This window comes from Struthio camelus, chromosome 7, assembly GCF_040807025.1.
Source record: "Struthio camelus isolate bStrCam1 chromosome 7, bStrCam1.hap1, whole genome shotgun sequence".
Taxonomy (NCBI): domain Eukaryota; kingdom Metazoa; phylum Chordata; class Aves; order Struthioniformes; family Struthionidae; genus Struthio; species Struthio camelus.
Window position 1 is genome coordinate 9,707,251 of NC_090948.1, and position 19,021 is coordinate 9,726,271.

At 40.2% G+C, this 19,021-nt stretch overlaps 1 protein-coding gene across 4 annotated transcripts in view; it reads right to left on the reverse strand.

Annotated features, from left to right (window-relative positions):
* The window catches only part of ATRNL1 (attractin like 1), a 542,042-nt gene extending 525,158 nt beyond the window's left edge, over window positions 1–16,884 (reverse strand). For 3 of the 4 annotated variants that reach the window (XM_068951630.1, XM_068951631.1, XM_068951633.1), the window contains exons 1-2: window positions 16,749–16,870; window positions 16,081–16,430 (exon numbers count right to left, since the gene is read on the reverse strand). In XM_068951630.1, the coding sequence (XP_068807731.1) occupies window positions 16,081–16,364 (284 nt within the window). In that variant the 5' untranslated portion in view covers window positions 16,365–16,430; window positions 16,749–16,870. Of the gene's footprint in view, window positions 1–16,080; window positions 16,431–16,748 lie in introns of all 4 variants that reach the window. The other variant, XM_068951632.1, reaches the window with a different exon arrangement.
* Window positions 16,885–19,021: the final 2,137 nt, after the last annotated feature.

A 19,021-nucleotide genomic window follows, 5' to 3' on the forward strand; every position in this document is an offset into this window, starting at 1 on the left:
GTTCCATTTTAAAAATGGAACAGGTCTGCCCCCTAAAAAGACAAAGTCTTACCTTTAGAGAAAAGTTCACTTATAAATCAAAAGGACACTTGTGTGAGATGAAGGAAGGCCCACAGACTTTTCAAATGTTGCCTGGTGGACTGCATCAAAGCTGCATATACTCATACAGCCCTAGAAGTTCTGCACAGGATTTTACTGTAGTAGATCTACAAGACTCTAGATGACCATTGAATTCTATCATAGTTCAAAACCTGCCTTAAGAGAGAAGAGATTTTGCTGCCATGACAGTCTGAGTCCCCTAATTACTTCAACTAGTTTGATTATGGAGTTTTAATCTAAACTCTGAGTTGAAAAACAGCAGGACAAAAAAGCAGATCCTTCTCTTGCTCACATATAGTGGAAAAGAGAATCTGCTGATCTGACATAGGCTGATACAAACTGCAGGATTCATGGATATGATGTTATCTGTCATGCTGGGTATTAGCAGTGAGCCTAACCTGAAAAGGGGAGGTTAAAGAGATGATGGTGCTAAGCAGAATGGGATGGTTTGAGAGGAAACAAACTCATAGCTATATATACATATATATATATACATATATATATATATACACACACACACACACACACCCCTCTCTCTCTCATCAAGAATACGCCTTGTGGAAGACCCCTCTGAAAATAATCCAGGTGCCAAACATGTTGGAGTCTTTGTGCTCCAGAGGCCCTTCCTGAGGTTTTGATCCAGAACAGAATCAGAAACTATAGCTTCTTCTAAAGGCACAGACGGGAATATTCTTGACTTCGAAACCATTTTGGTCTGCCTTTCAGGAGTACTCAAAGGATTCCTGTGAAGCAGTTCATGAGTCTTTGAGCTGAACAAAGCAATCTCCTCAATGGATTTTTCAAAACAGAATGAAATTCCTCGGAGCCGAGACATCCTCCATGATAAATGGCAGAGACCAAAGTTCTAGAGGATATTTCCACAACTTCAAGGACAGTTTGCAGAAACGTTCAAGGGAACAATGGACTGTTGCTTCCTTCAGTTACAGAATACAGATAGCAAGATCTACACTATACAAAGTACAGATTTGTGTAAGTTTTGCTTTATTATATAAAGTGAAAAGGGAAGGCTGATCAAATCTATTAGCCTTCATAGACTTCAATTCTTTTCTACCTCTTCTTTTCAATGCAAAAAGCTGAAAAATCTTTGGAAGATGTTCAGTCACCATCTATTTCCATAAGGAATGGCCCTCTACATATGAGAAAACATTTTGTTTTAATGCTTTCTTTTAACTGCTTATACCTGCTGAGTAGATATGTTTGTCGAGTTATTTAATACAAAAGGTCTTTTTCTTCGTATGATCCTGCAAATTCGGTCCACCAGCCATATAAGCAGTTAAATTATCTGTGCTTCAGATTTGGTCCCCTGTAACTCCTTGCATGACTAAACCAGACAACTAAATGCACCTAGATAATGTTTTTGGATACCTACAGCAGATGGTTGCTTGATTCCTAAAGCATCAAGTTATGCCTAAACAACACCTACATCACAGAAAAGATCAGACGAGAAACAAAAGTCTCCCAAGACACCAATAACTTCAGACATTTCTGACAAATACATATACCACTATTGAGTAATGCAGACACTGCTATTTTATTGCGAGTATAAAGTGAATTAATAAAAGAAATTCTTTCTAGCTGCTTGGTGGACACCTCTGTTTCAGTTGCAGAAGTAGCTTTATGACGATGTACGCATTCACTATCAATATCAGCAGAGGAATTTATGACCTGATACAAGAATGGCAATTTTCTGTTTCTGTTCACTTCTTGAACTACAGATATCTGAACTGTATGAAAACACACCGACAAGATCTGAAGAACAGAACGGGCTCTTCTGCATTTATCTTAAATAGCCTTCTCCATTTTTTTCCCTACATTTTACGTGTACCCCGGAGCCCTGATATCCCCATCTTCACATTGTTTTGATAAACTAAATGACAGACACATGTATGTTGCCTCAGTTAGAGAAGGCTACAGAAAAGTGTTTAAATAGAGAATATTCATATTTCAAACCAGTCCTACATGAAACTTTAGTCAAAGTTTTTTTCTTATCTTTCAGGATTCAACCTTCCACCAATAAAAACAACATCCATTCTGAATGCATCTGTTCTCTTTAGCACAAATTCAAAAACAGCTCTTCCAAAATAACGGTTGCATGCTGTAGTCTAGTCACTTGTGTGTTTGGGTTTTTTTTCCCCCTCCTCCTTCAAGTGCCCATTCTATTTGGCAGAAAGATTCTAATTTCTCCTCTACATCCACACACAGTAGCATTCCCCAAGATTTCATAACGGCAACTTGTTTTTCTGACTAGGCTACTGACAAGGATGAATTAAATATATTTTAAGACAGGACAGGGAATTTACTTGAACAGAATCTGCGACTTCCCTTTCTTCACATGCATAAAACATACTTAAGGAGAGAGATTTGGATCCACAGTCTCCACTAAAAAGACACCTTAAGTTAACACCTTATAAGTTAATTATTACACCTTCTCAGTACAACACTTCTGTAATTAAATCTCAGAGAGGATTGTTTGTAAAATAAAGATATTCTCAGCATGGAACAACACCTTAACAGACTCGTTCTAAAACTACCAGGAAGACAAATACGGCCCCCAGCAGTTCATTAGCGGAAAACAAGATTTCATCAATTTAAGTCATTTATTTGTATCATTCAAAAATTCCTCTAGAAAGGACCGACTGAATCCAGCCATTCAAATTTTAAAAATATGCCTTAACACTATATTACATCTGTGCGCACAAATGCAAATTTGTATGTTTTCAAAGCCAGCTTGCCTATTCCAGTACCTCCTGTCTTTTTTCAAGAGTACATTCCAGGTCCTGTTGGACATGTTAAATTATCCTTTAGAAGATCCTCAGATGACTTTGGAAGCCAGCAAAACAGATTTACTACATATGAGAGAAAACTATAGAAGCATGCAGCTTAATTCAACTACAGGCATTTTATGAAACTTCCTATGAAATACACACAGTTCATTTCCCCCCTTCCCCATAACTACTTTGATACTTCGGGACCTCTTGCATATACCGTGCATATGTTTGATTATCAAGCATCCTCCAGAGTACATCCGTAACAAACTGTACTTGCACATACATAAACATTCTTAAAAGCTCTTTGGGTTTCGTTTCTCCATGAGAAGTACATACTTTTCACACACATGCTTACTCTAGATTCAAGATAGATACAAGAAAAGATAGATTCAAGAAAGAACAATTAAAGGTTATCCTCCAGTTGGATTGACCAGCATTACAGTTTTACTACTAAAGCTGGAACTATCAAGTATTTCTTTAAATACAGTCGAAAGGGAATCAAAATTTTCTAGATTTTTGAAACTTGGGATGCACATTAAGCAAATTAAGTTTATTGTATTTTAATCACCACTAGTATTCATTACAAAAAAAGAAACTTTAAACATACAGCTCGTCACTATGACGTTTCTATGGGTTTTTGTTTGGCTAGTTAATTTCTCCCTCTTTTTCCTTGGATGGAGAAATTAAGGAGGCACATTTGTTTATGTTCGACAATGCCTCAGGATTTTCTTACATCTTGAAGAGACAGCTTCTGTGAAGAAGGTAGACATTACTATCTGCAGCTCTCCTCCGAGGCTTTTGGCCAAGATCAATACTGCTCACACTCTACTGCCATGACTGGTGATTAAGTAGTTAGATTTGATCTTTTTGTGGTATTTCTAAGTGTTCTGATTCAAGCTCCTGCAGCCCAATAATTACTGGACATACTCAACTTTATCCACTTTTTAATTGAAGGCAATTTACTAGCCTTTGCGCTAACAGAGGAAAAAATGAATACTCAAAAACATGGAAGAAAACATACATCTATATATAAAATAAAATTGTTTGTCTATAGTAAAAATCTGTTAATTATGGACAGTGAAACCAGACTCATGCCCTGAGATAACATAATGCAGATATCCTACAAATTGGGAATGCATGTTTTTACGACATTCAGAATAATTTAATGACTAACATAGACCATTTTATTCATATAGGTAGAATAGTAACTGTTTAAAATGTTTGTTAAGTAGCACTATTTATGATTGCAAGTCACTATATTTTGTTTATAGCATTTAATTCAAGCCTAGGGAGTTGGGTCTTCGTGGGTGGGCGTACCTCCTGAGATACAAGCTCATCAGTGACGTAGTCAATGTACAAGTTCTATTTTTGCAAGTATTCTCCAATATTACAGAGTACTTGAAAATTTCAGGTCCATTTGACTTAATGATGAAGTAGTTTTACTCATCTTTTTGAGATATATGGTACAGTTTGGACAGAGATTTATGGCATGTTATTTATCCTGTTCTAAGAACAAATGCATTCTCGATCCTCTAAAAGTCTATCTACATCATTAGCTGGCCCCATCATTACAGTCCTGGATCACCTCAAATCTTCAACCTTACAAACTAGGAAGTATTTCCTTTTTTATAGATGAGACACTGAAGCACAGAAATTACGGACTAAATCTGTAAAAGAATTTAGATTTTCAAGTGTCATTTTAGCTGTCTGCATCCAAACTGTAAGTACTTCAATACTTGTTCAGTTGCCAAGTAACCTTAGAGTATCCTGGCTTCAAAATTTCCTGCCCAAATCACAGTTCTGAGGCACGCCCAGAGGGGCTTAAAGTTTGGAAATACTCTATAGCTAGCTTATTGCTGCACATCATTAGCATTAACAAAGTAGGCATTTTGCCATCACTAGCTGCAGGTTATTATCCTTAGCTAAGTAATACATAATACTGATTCAAACAGGTCCTGGAAACCACGTCTTCCAGATGAGTGACCTGTGCTCTATACTTCGGAATAGGGATTTTACAATGTAATTATGTTCTGCGAAATGCTGTTTCTCTAACAAGAGAATTTAAGATGTTTATCCTAGAAAATATTCTGGAGAGCTGGTAGCTACATTACTCTTCAGAAGCCTAAAAGCTTTAGGTTTTTCTCTCTGCAGGAGACTTCAAAGTCGAATGCAGTTCTTGCACCTTGTGAACAAACACTGTAGGTAATAGGCAGCACTGAGCTCAGTTCTGCTACAATTTCTCAACAGGGTCTTATTCCACATGGAGCTTTAAAAATCAACGCAGCTCATGTTTACTCATGAGACTTTTCATACTACATACTGCAATCTATAATACTAGTTTAAAGATCCCTACTGCTCACCTCACATGAGAGCGTATACTGGGCTATAGGTTACTATTGTCTCTTTATTACTGTGAACTGCTGCAGTGCACTGGAGTACCCATATAAATCAGTTTCACAAATTTCCTTTAGGTATCATCATTCTTTGTTCCTTTTATATAAATTTTGTAACATATTCTCCAAGACAGTGAAAGAAAGTTATTCCTCAGTACTGTATGAGTTCTTCCAATGTGTTTCTTTGATTTTCTACTTAGGATTGTTCTCAACTAAACTTTTTCACCAGCACTTCAGTGAATACGCGCAAGAATATCCCAACAATATATTGTAGCATCTCGTATTAACTCCTGCCTTTTGTGCCCACATTTTGATATAACTAAAATGAATTTCTAGTGCAGTGTGATGGGCAGACAGACAGATATCTCGCAATCTACTTGTACTCATTCTAAAAAGATGACATGCACTGTGGTAATTCCTGCCAAAAATATCATCATCATGCTTTACTTTTGGTTAAAGGAAGCAAGAGAAACACAGTGAGAGACTATGTATTTGCCAAATTTGTTTTAAATTAAAAACAAAATAAATATTAAATGCTATAATTTGCGCTAACATTTATGTATCATTTATGGACAGCATTAAGCATCCATTCAATTCAGCTGAGTCCTTTGCATATATACAGCAAAGGCAAACAGGCTTCAGTGACATCTGAAAGGACTGGCAGGGTCACGAGCCATCTGTTCGCACACTTACTTAGTTCAGCAGTGAGCCACTTAGTCTGAAAACTAACTAGACTCCAGAATTCAAGGTTTCTTTGCTTAACATTGCAGAGGGATTCGGCCTATTGATGTTTTCAGACTTACACAGGGGAATGGGCTGCGTACAGGGTGACTTAGCTATTGCAAGGGAGGAGAGGTTACTTCTATTTCAGTATTTCACCAGTACAACAGTTACCAAAAAACAAGCATCTACTTTTGGCATTCATAGTTCAAAAATATTAATAAAATAGGGAAAGCTGAAAACCAGGAAAACAATAAAGGATGGGAAAGTCTGTTTTACGTTGAGAAAATTCAAGGAGCATGCTTCTTCAGTGACAGGGAAGAAAAGGTGACAATATTCTCGCCTACACAGGGAACATGAACCTGCCATACTGAAGGCTCTCCTATCTTCAATGAACACACAACTCCAAACACTAGAAAATAGGACAACGCAAGAACAGACAAGAAACAGGTTGAGGTACTTTCTTGAAATAGTAGATCAAATATATAATCCCATCTATTTATATAGATACCCAAGAGCATAACCAACCAGTGAAGAATTTAGGAAGGACTGTGATGGACTTTCCATCACTGGAAGATTTTTCAGACATGAATGGATGCTTTTCTAAAATGTATTCTACTCAGACAAGAATTAATTCAAAGCAATCCTACAGCCTCCCTAATGCAAGCTGCGAAAACAGTTAATCAGAGAGATCATTTCTAGTCTATGATAACTCATGGAAAACATTCAAATATGTGAAGTGTTATTAAACAACAACAAAAATACAACCTAAAATCATTTTTAAGCATAGTTTCAAGAGAACTGCTTTCCTTTCAGAAAGCACTTTTTCAGCGGAGATTATGTTTATTTTGCAAGGAGTTTTGTAGGCTCATATGGCTTATGCTTCTACATTTCAAAACAAGAGTCTCATAAAATATATTTCTTACAAATTTAAAAATCCTCTGCTAGCATATAAACTACCACTGCATTTGAAGATTTGAATAAACACAGAGACAATAACTCATATTGGAAGAAATATTTTTCACAGCACCACCACTAAAAATCAATTCTAAACAAAACAAAAAAAATCGTATTTGAACAAAGATAATAGTATAATCACTGATGTTTCCACTAGTTTAATTATACCAGTATTCACATACTGGCTTATAAAAATGCAATTTGCAGGTATAAAATCTTTGTATAATTACTCCTATCGACTTCATTGGAATTGTGTGTAAGAAGTCTTGCATTAGATACAGACCATATTGATAACAAAGGCAGTTTTGCAACTGATAACCTGACTCGAGATTCCACCCTTTGTATTAGAAATAGCAACAGTTTAATAGGTATGTGCTTACACAATTTTCCCCCCACACACACACACACAGTGTACCTTTTTCTAGAGATTATTTCTTATACCACAGTATTGTTTCTGTTTACAGTCTGCAGTTTAAGGGCACTATGCATGTGTCACCTTTAGCAGACAATAGAATTCAGAATTTAAGACTAAAATAAGGACTCTGTGGAATAATAGCGTTTGAGACCCCTTTAACATCTAAACGTTAAAGTTTCTTGTGTAGGAAATTGTTTGGTCCTTGAAGAAGAAAGCAGAACATGCAAGAGGTAATTTAGAAATGCGATAGGAAACATCTGAAGACAAGGCTTGATAATCAAACAGCTTGACTGCTGATACCAGGTTGCTGTGAAGAAAGTATGAGCAAATCAATAAAGCAGATTAACTGAGGGGAAAGTACTCAAAAGTACTCCCCTGTCCTGTGCAGTCTGCATCATTGCATATGACAACTGGTACTTATCTGCAAGTTATCAAAAAAAAGCAAGGATAACTGTTTGAGAATATCATCTACTTTTTAGAGACAGTATTTTAAAAGACTAGACATTTCCTGTCATTCATGTACTCAGAAAACTTAACAGGAGCAATTTCATCCACAATTTTTTCTTTAATACTCTTGCATACACCAAACCAGTGTACAAAAGAGTGCTAGAGGAAGGGGTAGTTTCTTGCACCAACCTGAAGGATACTTTTTTTTTTTTTTTTTTTAAAAAGTCATTCTGAGATGGAATACAATGATAATGAAACCTCTTTCCCTGTAGTGCTGCATCTCAAGGCTGATTAACATCTGAAAACACAGAAGCTCCGACTGCAGCTTTTCTGCAGTTAGGCCAGTCTGCTTCTCTCCTCCAAATTCTCTGGGGTCTAGTAACACAACCGATTTCATGGGCAGCTTTTCCCTCATTTGGGGCTCTCTCTTCTACCCAGACTCACATCTTCATGAAAACTGTAACTGAGGAACAAGTTCAAAGGTAGGTGCTAGCAGAAGAAACAAGACAGGCTTTTAACACTGCTGTCTGTGTGTCTGCCATATTTCCTTAATAAAATTAAGCTTTAAAAAAATGCACAATGTTAGACAGGTGTTGACAAGAAAAAAAAGGAGGAGACAGTTTTTCAGTGAAGCCTATCTATTGAACGTGCTTGCTATGATTGATAAGCATTGCTCAGATACGGGTTAGCAAGTAGAATCCAAGATAGTTGGCTTCATTGTTTGTCCCCAAGCACAGAACCTGACTGAACAAAGATGTACGTGTTTCTCACAACCACAGAAAACAAAGCAGCCTATTGTATATCACAGAATAGGTTTTTTCAAGCACAGAGACCAAAGTACAATTGGTAAAGTTCACTTAGCAAAAACGGACATAACCAAAATAATATTTTACTGACATTAATGTAATACAATTAAACTTTCATTAGACTGTTGAACTTTTTATAAATATTCTAGGCAAACAACCTACACAAAGAATAATACAGCCAATTATCAGAGAAAACCAGAAACAATTGAAGGAGAAATCAGAGCGTCTGAAACGATTAGTCACTAAAGGAGTTTCAAAACCAGAATAATCTGTCCAGCAAAGAAGGAATGTATGTAAGGTTATATAATGTATTTACAGATGAGGAGAATGAAAGCTGTTACAGATTTTTAAAACAAAATAATGTTACATTAAGTTTGCACTGTTAACACAAACATGCTAGAATTTAACTGCAGTATCATCTCTCAGACAGGGCATATTTTACAACAATGCATTTGTATGTTTAGCCACATAAATAGGAGAGGTAAACTCAACATCACATATGTAAAGTTCCATTAATACTGAAATTAGAAGATTAAAGACAAGTACAGCGGTCCTCCTACCTTCACCAGCTTGAATATTGAGCCATAACCTTGAGGAGCACGGCCTTAATCGCAATGAGTTTACGTAATCTCTTTATATTTCTTTTGACATCCTGGGGCAATGAGCTCTATAATTTCATTACGTATTGTGGGAAGAACGAACGAACACACACACACTATTTTCCATTGTTATTTTAAGCTTACCAACTAGTCCTTTCACTAGGTTCTGGTGTTGTGAGAAACAGTTAAAAATAATCCCTGTTTTGCTTCTGCCTTTTAGCTGTGATTTTACACATCTACTTTATAATGCATTTCTAACAAGAAAAAAATCATGATTTGACTATTCTCAAAAATCAAATCCAAACGTAGTCAAAGAAAACTACCCAGAACTGCTCGTGTTACCAAGGCAGATTACTGTTCTCTTACCATCTTCCTATTATAAAAAGATAAAACAGTTATTTCAGGAATAGACCTCTCACGCATACTAAAAGGGGTATTAAAAAGAAAAAAAATTGCAAGGATAAGGTCATAGGGGTTTTGTAATATCACAGTGTCAGGGAAGAGTGTTCTGGGGATGCCCACAGTGAATGGGCACCTCCAATAAAGGGCAGATATAGCACATTTTTTTTGCCAAGACATACCCCTTACTACCTGGCTTTCCAAAAAAAGAACTCCTCTGAAACCTCACAGCCAAGGAACTGCACTCCTCAGCCACTCCGCTGTCCACAGAGTAAGCCTGAGACGATATAATGTAAGAAAGTACTAAACTGTATTATCATTTTTGCCCAACATTCATGAAAATAATGGAAACTGTTAACCCTACTTCCACTCTCCCAATATCAGTCTCTTTTGCAAAATAAGCACTGGATTACGTGGAGATCATGTTAAGAGATCCACAGGGAAAGCGTGAAAGTAAGTAGCACTGCTTTTAACACTGACCCTCTTTCAGCACAAGGAAGGGATTAACAGGAAAAGGTTTTCTCCTCTACATAGAAACACAAAGCACAACGTGACCAGTTATTTGCAAAATTGGCACTATATAGACTAAAAAAAGTTATAAAACGTCTTTAGGACAAAAGAGCCCATACACAAGATCAGGGATTTTTCTCCCGCACTCATGATCTTCTGTTAAGACAGGCTTTGGGAAAACGTTTAACAAGAACACTTGCTCTTCTGAGCAGTAGCTGTTGCTCCTACACTACCACTAGAATTTTTGCATAAGATAGTGTCACCCCACACCTGTAAGGCAGGGCAGAGAAAGGTGCAGTAGTGTCAAAAGCACTGCTAATTACTATAATTATCTACATAGTTGCCTACTAAGGCAACTTTGAGCATCCTCGTATTTTTCACGAATGTATGCCTAGGGCTCCATACGCAAAGGTCACCTTATTTTTGTTAAGGCAAACAATTTCAGCTCTACCTACTATTTACATACCTTCCAATACCTCAGACAAGCTTCCAAAAACATGAAAGACTATCTCATAGCAAAGGAAAGTTACGGCAAAGTGTTATATAGCTGTAGATACAACTTACTGAAGAGGGAACTGTTTGTACAGTAGAAATATTTTCCTTGCCATCTCCCTCCCTAAAAAGCAGTTGCCATCACTTTTCTTTCACACAAATTCACTGCAGCAGGGTCAGAAAAAGCATGTGCTGCACATAATATTTCATTATAATTTAATAAAGCTTAATTGGAAATGTTCAGCTTATTTGGTATGAAACGCTTCTACCTGCAGCCACTAGATTTTGACTCCCATCACATCACAGGGTTTCCTGACCTGGCTTGGTAACCAAACACCCACTGTTTTCTGCTAGCTGTTCTACAAGTCACTGTTGCTACAGTTCACTGCAGGCTATTTGGCCTGCCTGCAAATCCTCCAATACTTAGGACTCCCAGAGCTGAAACGCAGTTAAGTTTCTGGGTTTTTGCTCATCAAATCATTCAAGAGAATTTACAGAAACTATTATCAGCATGCAGCAGTTTTCAAAGACAAGAAAATAGTTCCACTTTAGAACTAAAGTCTGCGCTTTTTGACTAGTGCATTCTGCAGCCAAGTCCTTTGTGGACTGAAGTGAAAGATTCACTTCACAGAAAGATTCTCGGTCAGAAGGTGAAAAGGGAGAGAGAAGCGATCAGCAACAGAGTTCCGCTACTACCCTTCAGGCAGCAGCAATTCATCTTCTCCAAGAAGAGATGGGTGTAAACACTTGTGGCCTGTAAGGACCACTGATTCTCATCCTCATGCCCTGGAGGGACAAAGTGCTGCCATTTCAGCAGACCATGCAAAGGCACAGGAGTCAGAAGTAGACGGCAAGTTCAACAAGTTTAGCAAGCACAATCTTCAAACAAAGCCAAGTCAGACTAAAGCCTTAGTCACTGTCCAGCAACAAAACAAAATTTCTTGCTTAGACTTCCACAGCCAGCATTACACCAGAAAAACTGGACCTCATTAAAGAGGGCACGAGAGAGAAAATGGCAACAGAAAATCAGAAGGCGCGTATGACCTATGAGCTTGGGTTGACCACAATACGTAAAGACATTTAACATCTAAAGAAGCCACAGCAACGTGAGAATCTCAACTGGCAGGTACTACAGAACACAGTATTGCTGTTCTGGTGGACCTGAGAATTCAGGGTGATCTCATCTACTAAGTGGCTACTAAACACTGGTTTGCAATTAACATAGTTGATTTTTTCTTTAGGAGTTTTGTTTTTGTTTTTTTCCTTTATACTGAAGAGCCTTAAACTGGATCTGCTTACACAATGGAATTGCTAGTATTCTACTAGCAGGTTTTTGCATGCTCGAAGTTCAAGTGTCCAACCCTAACAACCACTTCTACATATTCCTCAGAGCATGCTCAAATCTGCAAGAAGTGTCTTCCGATTTGGTTTTACAACATAGATTTTTCATTACCCCCCCCACCCCCCAAAAACATTTATGTGTATGTATATGTGTGTGTGTGTGTATGTATGTATATATGTGTGTATGTGTGTGTATATATATATAGAGAAGAGAGTGAAGGAATTTTTTGCGTTTATAATGATCTAGATAAAATACAAGCAATAGATAAGATTTTATTGCTTGGAGACAGCCATGTTTAGTCACAGAAACTTCTGAAGAACATTACTGCTTTAAATAAATAAATACAACAGAGTGAAGTGGAATGACCTAGTGAAAATATAACTGAACACTGTGCTTTTATGCTCATAATTTTATCTGTTCCCATCTTGGGAACTCTGCCATTTGATGCACCTGCTTTTCCTTTGGCTTTCGTACCTTTTACCATATCTCCAGGAAGCAGAGACAGAATTCTCTTCCCCTCTTTTAGTAACTGGATTTCCCTTTTTACTTCTACATCAAGGTGTTTTGCGTTTTGTCAGAGCAGAATAAAAAGTGTTAAAAAAATGAAAATAAATCAGAGTTGCAGTCAGACATCCATTCAGAACAGAAAACAAAATTGACCATCAGGCAGAGTTGAGTCCTAGAACATTCTATAAAAAGACAAGGCTGTGAATGCAACACTAACAAAGCTATACTGTTTACATAATGTGTTATTACATACTTCACACTTAATATATGGAGTAAATATATAAGGTGATGAATAAAAGTAATAAAATCATGCTTGAGAATCTTTTCACTTATTTTTCCCCATCCATCCATCCTTCATCCACTCCAAAGCAACATTTGAGAGGTAGTCTTACTCACTCCGTAGTTTTTCTACAGGAAAAAGGCAAGATTACACAGAATCATCAATTAATTTTGATACCTGCTTACTAAGATTGAGCAATCATTTTTGATGTCTCTGCTATGCTGTTTTATCTTACTTTAGAAAAGAAATAAAAGCAAAATAAAAAATACTGCACATCTCACAAAAGAATTTAAAGAATTATGTTTCCCCTAGTTAGGGTAATTCTCTTACGATAATGTTTCTTCTGATGTTTGTTAATGCAAGTCATTCACTCCCAGAAGAGAGAAAATAACTATTTAACTAAATCACGTGACAGAAAACAGGCTTTACACCAGTCAAATTTAGGCCATTAAAAGTTCATTTTAACTTTGCCTACCAATATGGACACACACAAGCATTTCAAATTGCTTAAACTGTGCAACGATGTGTTTGAAATAATATACAAGGTCCTGTTAAGTTATTAACATTCATATACGTCACATTTAACCCATAGATTCATTGTTAATGGGTTTATAATAGCCAAACACACTTATCAATCTTTCTGCTTTTCTGAAATATTCTCCATAATAATTCTTACTGACTGAAGCAACTGCTCACAAGATCATATACATCCAACCTAATTGGACAAACACAAGTACCACTGCTGTAAAAATCCAACCGTGGCTACTTGTGTAGAAAGCACATAATCATGCTTCACAGACAATTGGAACAATGTGCAAAAGCTCCATTTTAGTTAAGTCAAACTATCAATACTCTGCTGAAGTCAGAAAGGTCTTTAGTCACCTGGCCTCTGGGGTAGCCCAATATTCATTTTCCAACTGTTCTGTAAATACATGGACTGGACCGATCAGCCATTTGACATCCACCTGAATTTTCAAGATTCAAAATGCAATGACTCTAATTTGCTGCTTGTGTTCTAACATATTAGCATATTTAATACTACCCCCAATTCACAAGACTGGTAAAGCGTTAGGTCTTAGAATGGTTATTTTCATTGTAGAGTATATTTTGTTTTGTAGAATAAAGATTTAAGGTGACCTATCAAAGATATCACTATGAAAATGTCTTCTAGGGAAAAAAAAACTCCAAAAATAACGGGGGGGTGGGGGGGGACTTACTTCTGTGAGTAATGCAAGCATCACTATCATTATCAAAGATAAGCACGAAAGAATGCAGAGAGGTTAATGAGAAATCTATTTTGTTTTCACCAAAACTCCTAAAGGCACATCAATTAAACACTGCGTTAGCTTAGCTCAGAAAAGGTGTCTTTTCAACACTCAGACCAAACTTCCTCTAGGTGGAGATGGATTATTAGCATTCTATCAGAAGTGAGCAGAGAAAAATGTAACCACTGTGCCTCCTCTCATTAAGCTAACCTCACAAATACAAGCAATGTAAATAGTAAACAAAAATGTATTAACAGCAAATCATCACAGAAATTCTAAGGGCTGCCTAAAGGCATCCTTCTGTCATCAGCTCTAGGTGACATGGAGAGCTAGCTCTGTTCTTCAGAGAAAATACTAATTCACAAAAAGCTCTGAAATGTAAGAGATTAAAATTTGCCTGAGCCCTCGCACTATTGGGGTGCGTTGTGACTGTTGTCAAGGTAAAGGATACAAATAATCCCTTTAAAGCTAGGAAATACTAGCTCTGCAAGCATGTCTCCTGCACACCGTCGTGCACAAAGAAGATTCACCTAGGCCTCCTCTCCTCATTCACAGTCTTTATGGCAATTAGCCCATTGTTCCAAAGTACAGATCTGTGACAAACTCCAAATTCTCCATACGCACAGGGAACAGACAATCAACTTTAAAAGCTCATTATCGAGTTCACACATAGGTAAGATGTCTTAATATATCTATGTATTATGTTTGCCTTATATTGCCTTTAATACCTCAATTGTAATCTCATTGATAGAGTAATCCACTGAATACGAGGTTACCAGAGAATTGCTTCCTTCTCTTACTGTATGTAGATTACTTTGACTAACATGTCTGACCGCTAACTACTCCTTAACTCCCCAGCCTTCCAAATTCCTTTATTTACTTTTTGTTCGTTTAGGGATAGTGTGACCTCAAATTACATATAAAAAACATGTAAGTTATATAGCTTAATTGTAGTACTACAAAGAGAAAACTTTGAACTTGCACACAATTTAAAATGGATAATTATGGATATTTTTAACCTATTAAAATACTCTCCAAAAGCAGAATTTAAATTCTGTAAAATACAGCACCACTAATACATTGTTATTAGCTAGATATCATAGCACTTTTCAGCTGGATATGGCAACATACTTAGGAAATACAGTTCCTGCTTTTAAGGGGTATTTTACAAGGGAATGAAATGAAGTGTCCTGTCCAAGGTTATATAGCGAAATAACAGCAAAACGTTACCTATAATAGTGTTCTTCACTGCTAGTCTTTACACTGAAGTCTGAAACACGCAGAAAAACCTACAAACCAAGTCTGTTGGACTACACAGAGAAAAGCAAGTATCAGTGCGTGCATCTCTCTCACCGATCAACAACTTGGTACCACATCCACTTTCCAGAATTAGGTAGTTCTGCCTTCACCAACTGCTCAATCCTTCGCAAAAATATTTCACAAGTTATTGCTGTACAGTTACACCATAGTCTTCTCCTGCAAACCTAATTACTGGTGATGCACATCTCAATAACGCTATAAAAATACATCTACGCTGTCCTGAACGTGCCTGACTAACGCTCACTTAGTTAAGGCACTTGCAAGAAAGGGAGAAAGAGTGGAATGAGAAAGAGACTTTCAGTCTCCAGAAGGAAAAAGAAATTCAAATCCGTTCATGTGTTTTGCTCACTGGGCAACCTCATGAAGTACACATGTCATTTCCATGACACTTCCAGAAGGGACAGCAGTGACACAGCGTTAGGCCGATTTCTCCTTGCCTCTCAGTTCCTATCAAGAGGGGTAGCCTATTTTCGGGTGTAAGTCAGTCACCAGGTACATTCTTCCATCTGAGGACTACTTCCTCTCTTTTCAGAGGGATGGACCATGAGGTGAAGAGGCCTATTTCATCCTTAACTTTTGTCACATACTTCCATCACACACGAACAAAACCACGGCAGACACAGCAGAAAAAAAAAAAAGCAACAACAACAAAAAACCCACCCACAACTAATGATGACACAAAAAAGGCAAGCACTGGTCTAGAGAAGAAAAAAGGGGAATTGTAAAGATCAGAAACTTACTTGAACCTGCCCTGGCAGTGCTGGCACTGGTCTCCCACCCAGCCCTGGTCGCAGACGCAGGTGGAGTTGACACAGTGACCCGAGAAGCAGGAGATTTTGTCGCAGGACTTGGACTGGGACACCTGGGCGTAGAGGGCCAGGTACAAGAAGCCGTAGAAGAGCAGCCAGCTGTTCACGTCCAGGAGCGGGGAGACGCAGCAGCAGCAGGAAGGGGGCAAAGGTCTCCAGGCGCCCAGGGGCGCAGCGGCAGCCCCGGCTCTCCTCGCGGCGCTGCCCACCTCCATGCTCGCCGCGGCCGGCAGCGATGGCAGCGCCGCTCCCGCCGCCGCCGCCGCCGCCGCCAGCCTCTCCTGGAGGGACACGATCCAGCCAGGCAGATTCAAACCCGCCGCCGCCGCCGCCGCCTTCCTGCCTCCCCGTCCTCCCCCCGCCGACCCCTCCGCCGTCCCCCTGCAAACCCCCGCGCCTCGCCGCTCCCGAGGCGCAACCCGGCACTAGGAGCCCTCAGCCATCCGCCCCTTCTCGTCTTCCTCCTCCTCAGGGCTCATTGCTCCCGTCCTCTTCCATGGAGGAGGAGGAGGAAGAGGAGGAGGAGGACTGCCTCTTGACCTTGCGTTTTCTCCTCGCAAGCGGTGCCCCCCCTCCCCTCCCCGCGCTCACGCACGCACCCACACACAGAGCCCTTGCTCGTGTCACCCGGCCTCCCCTCCTCCTTTGTCGTCCCTCTGCCCGCGGCGCACACGCAGGCAGCGGCGAGGAGGAGCGCGGGGGGCGGGGGCGGCCGCCGCCGTCCTCTCGCCAGTCAGACGCGAAGCGAGGGCGGCGGGGCCGGAGCCGCCACCGCACCGCGCACCAGCCGCGCCGGGGCGGGGGGGGGGGGGCCGTTAACGCCTCCGTTAGTGACCCCAGCGCGGGGAAGATGGGGTGGAAGAGAAGGATTAACAACCCCCCCGTGCCCCAGCTGACAGCTCCCAAGCAGCCATTTTTAAAGGCTAACGGTAATCCCCCTCTCTGGTCTGGGCGGTTCGATGCCCCCCCCCCCGCCCCTTGGTCTGTGTGGACCCGCCCCTCCCGGCCCGCAGCCGGAGCGCGGCCGCCGATGGAGACCGCCGCCCCCCCCGCCACCCGCGGGGGGGTGGAGACCGGCCCCCCCCCGCCACCGCCACCCGCGGGGCGATGGACACCGCCGCCCGCGGCAGGCGAAGGGGCCGCCGGGGCTGATTTCACACCAGCAACTGCTGCGCCCACCAGCGCCTTCCCGCCCCTTCCCCTGCGCCCAGCGAGAGCAACCTGCGCTGCTGGCTGCGCTTCAACGCAGATGTCGCGCAACCAACCACGCTTAAAAAACGGCGGGGGGAGGGGGGGGGAGGCGGAACGGCGCCGCGCAGCCCGCGGAGGCCCCGCGCCCGCCGCGCTCCCGCGGAGGCCCCGCACCGGCACCGGCACCGCTCTGCCTCGCCTGTCTCGCCTTGCAGTTTCACGCTTTGTTTATAGCCGAGAGGGTCAGTTCAGGGTTTGTTGGGTTTTTTTTTCTTTAAGGAGGGGTGAGGGGTGCACTAGCAGCCCCCCCCGCCCGCCCCACATCTTACCTAACATGTTGTCCGTCCTCGCTTTTTGCAGTACACATCACGACGCTGCCTTCCGCTCGCAGCTTGGCTCGCGGAAACAAAAGCTCCTTGGCTTTATAAGCAGCAGAGGTGTACAAAAATAATCTTTCTAACAAAATGGCCTAAAATGTCCTTCTCCCCACCCCCCCCCGGCAAGATGTGCCATACACAGGTGGGTTTTTTCAACTTTAATAATGTTTCATTTTACAATCAAAAAAAAAAAAAGAGAGCTACTTGCTTGCAATAAAGACAATGACAGAAATAAAAACTTCTGAAACCTTCTCTTAACACCAAGATTGAGAATTTATGATGTCGTCTCTCTTCCGAGAAGAGAAAGGATAGATATTTAATTTCGTCTCCTAATACTGTTTCAGAAAAGAGAAGTCTAAGTGACACCTTGTTCGATTCTAAAATTAGATCCAGACTGAACTTTCTCCAGGCTCTTGGGGATGGGGAGGGATTGTTTGGTTGTTTTTGGTTTAGCCTGAGAGACTAGTCTTTTTTCCCAGGCACAGCATTAAATCTAAGCTGAATTTCAAAGGGCTCATCTAGTAAAGGTAAAGGTACATCTACACCGCAGTAAGGTGCACCATAAAATCCAGCAGTAACTGTTTGTATTTTTGTATGACTTCGATTCTGACCAAGATCTCAGTGCTAAGCACAAGACAAACATTACAGAAAAACAGTCTGTGCATTAAGGAGCTTACGGTCTTAATAGAGAGACTCAGTGGAAGTGTGCATGGGGAAAACAGACGTGGAAAGTGACGTGTCGAGTTTCACTCGAGGGTGTCAGGAGAACCACAGCCACCCTCAGTCCAGGAGTCTGTACACCGTCCCCTAACTGAGCTTAGATAGATCATTTCATTGTTCTGGATCAGACTCGTTTCTTAGCTATCAGACTCCGTGTGTCTTGTAAATGATGGGTGAGTTCATGCAACGAGGGGAAATGGAAATCGTGGTGCTGCTTTATATTTTATGCAAAAAGCTGAGGCCAAAGCTTTTGCTGAATAGTCTGCTAATTGTGCGATATTACATGTGATTAAGGCTGCTGAACAACTGTCCTCTGTTAAATAACATTATGAGACCAGAAATGCAGTTACCTTAAGATTATATTCCAAGATACAAAGACTACTTTTTAATCTCAGAACACATTAAGCACTTTTTGCTTAATACAGGAGGGAGATACATTCCTCCTCCACTTTCTCCCTCCTTTTATACCAACCAAGAAAGTATTAAAGCCTGCTTCATCTTTTTCACAGACTGATACTCATTTTGCTTCAGATCTGCAGAAGTCACCTAAGTTTTTAAAATTAACAAAGCAAAGGTAAGTTCTC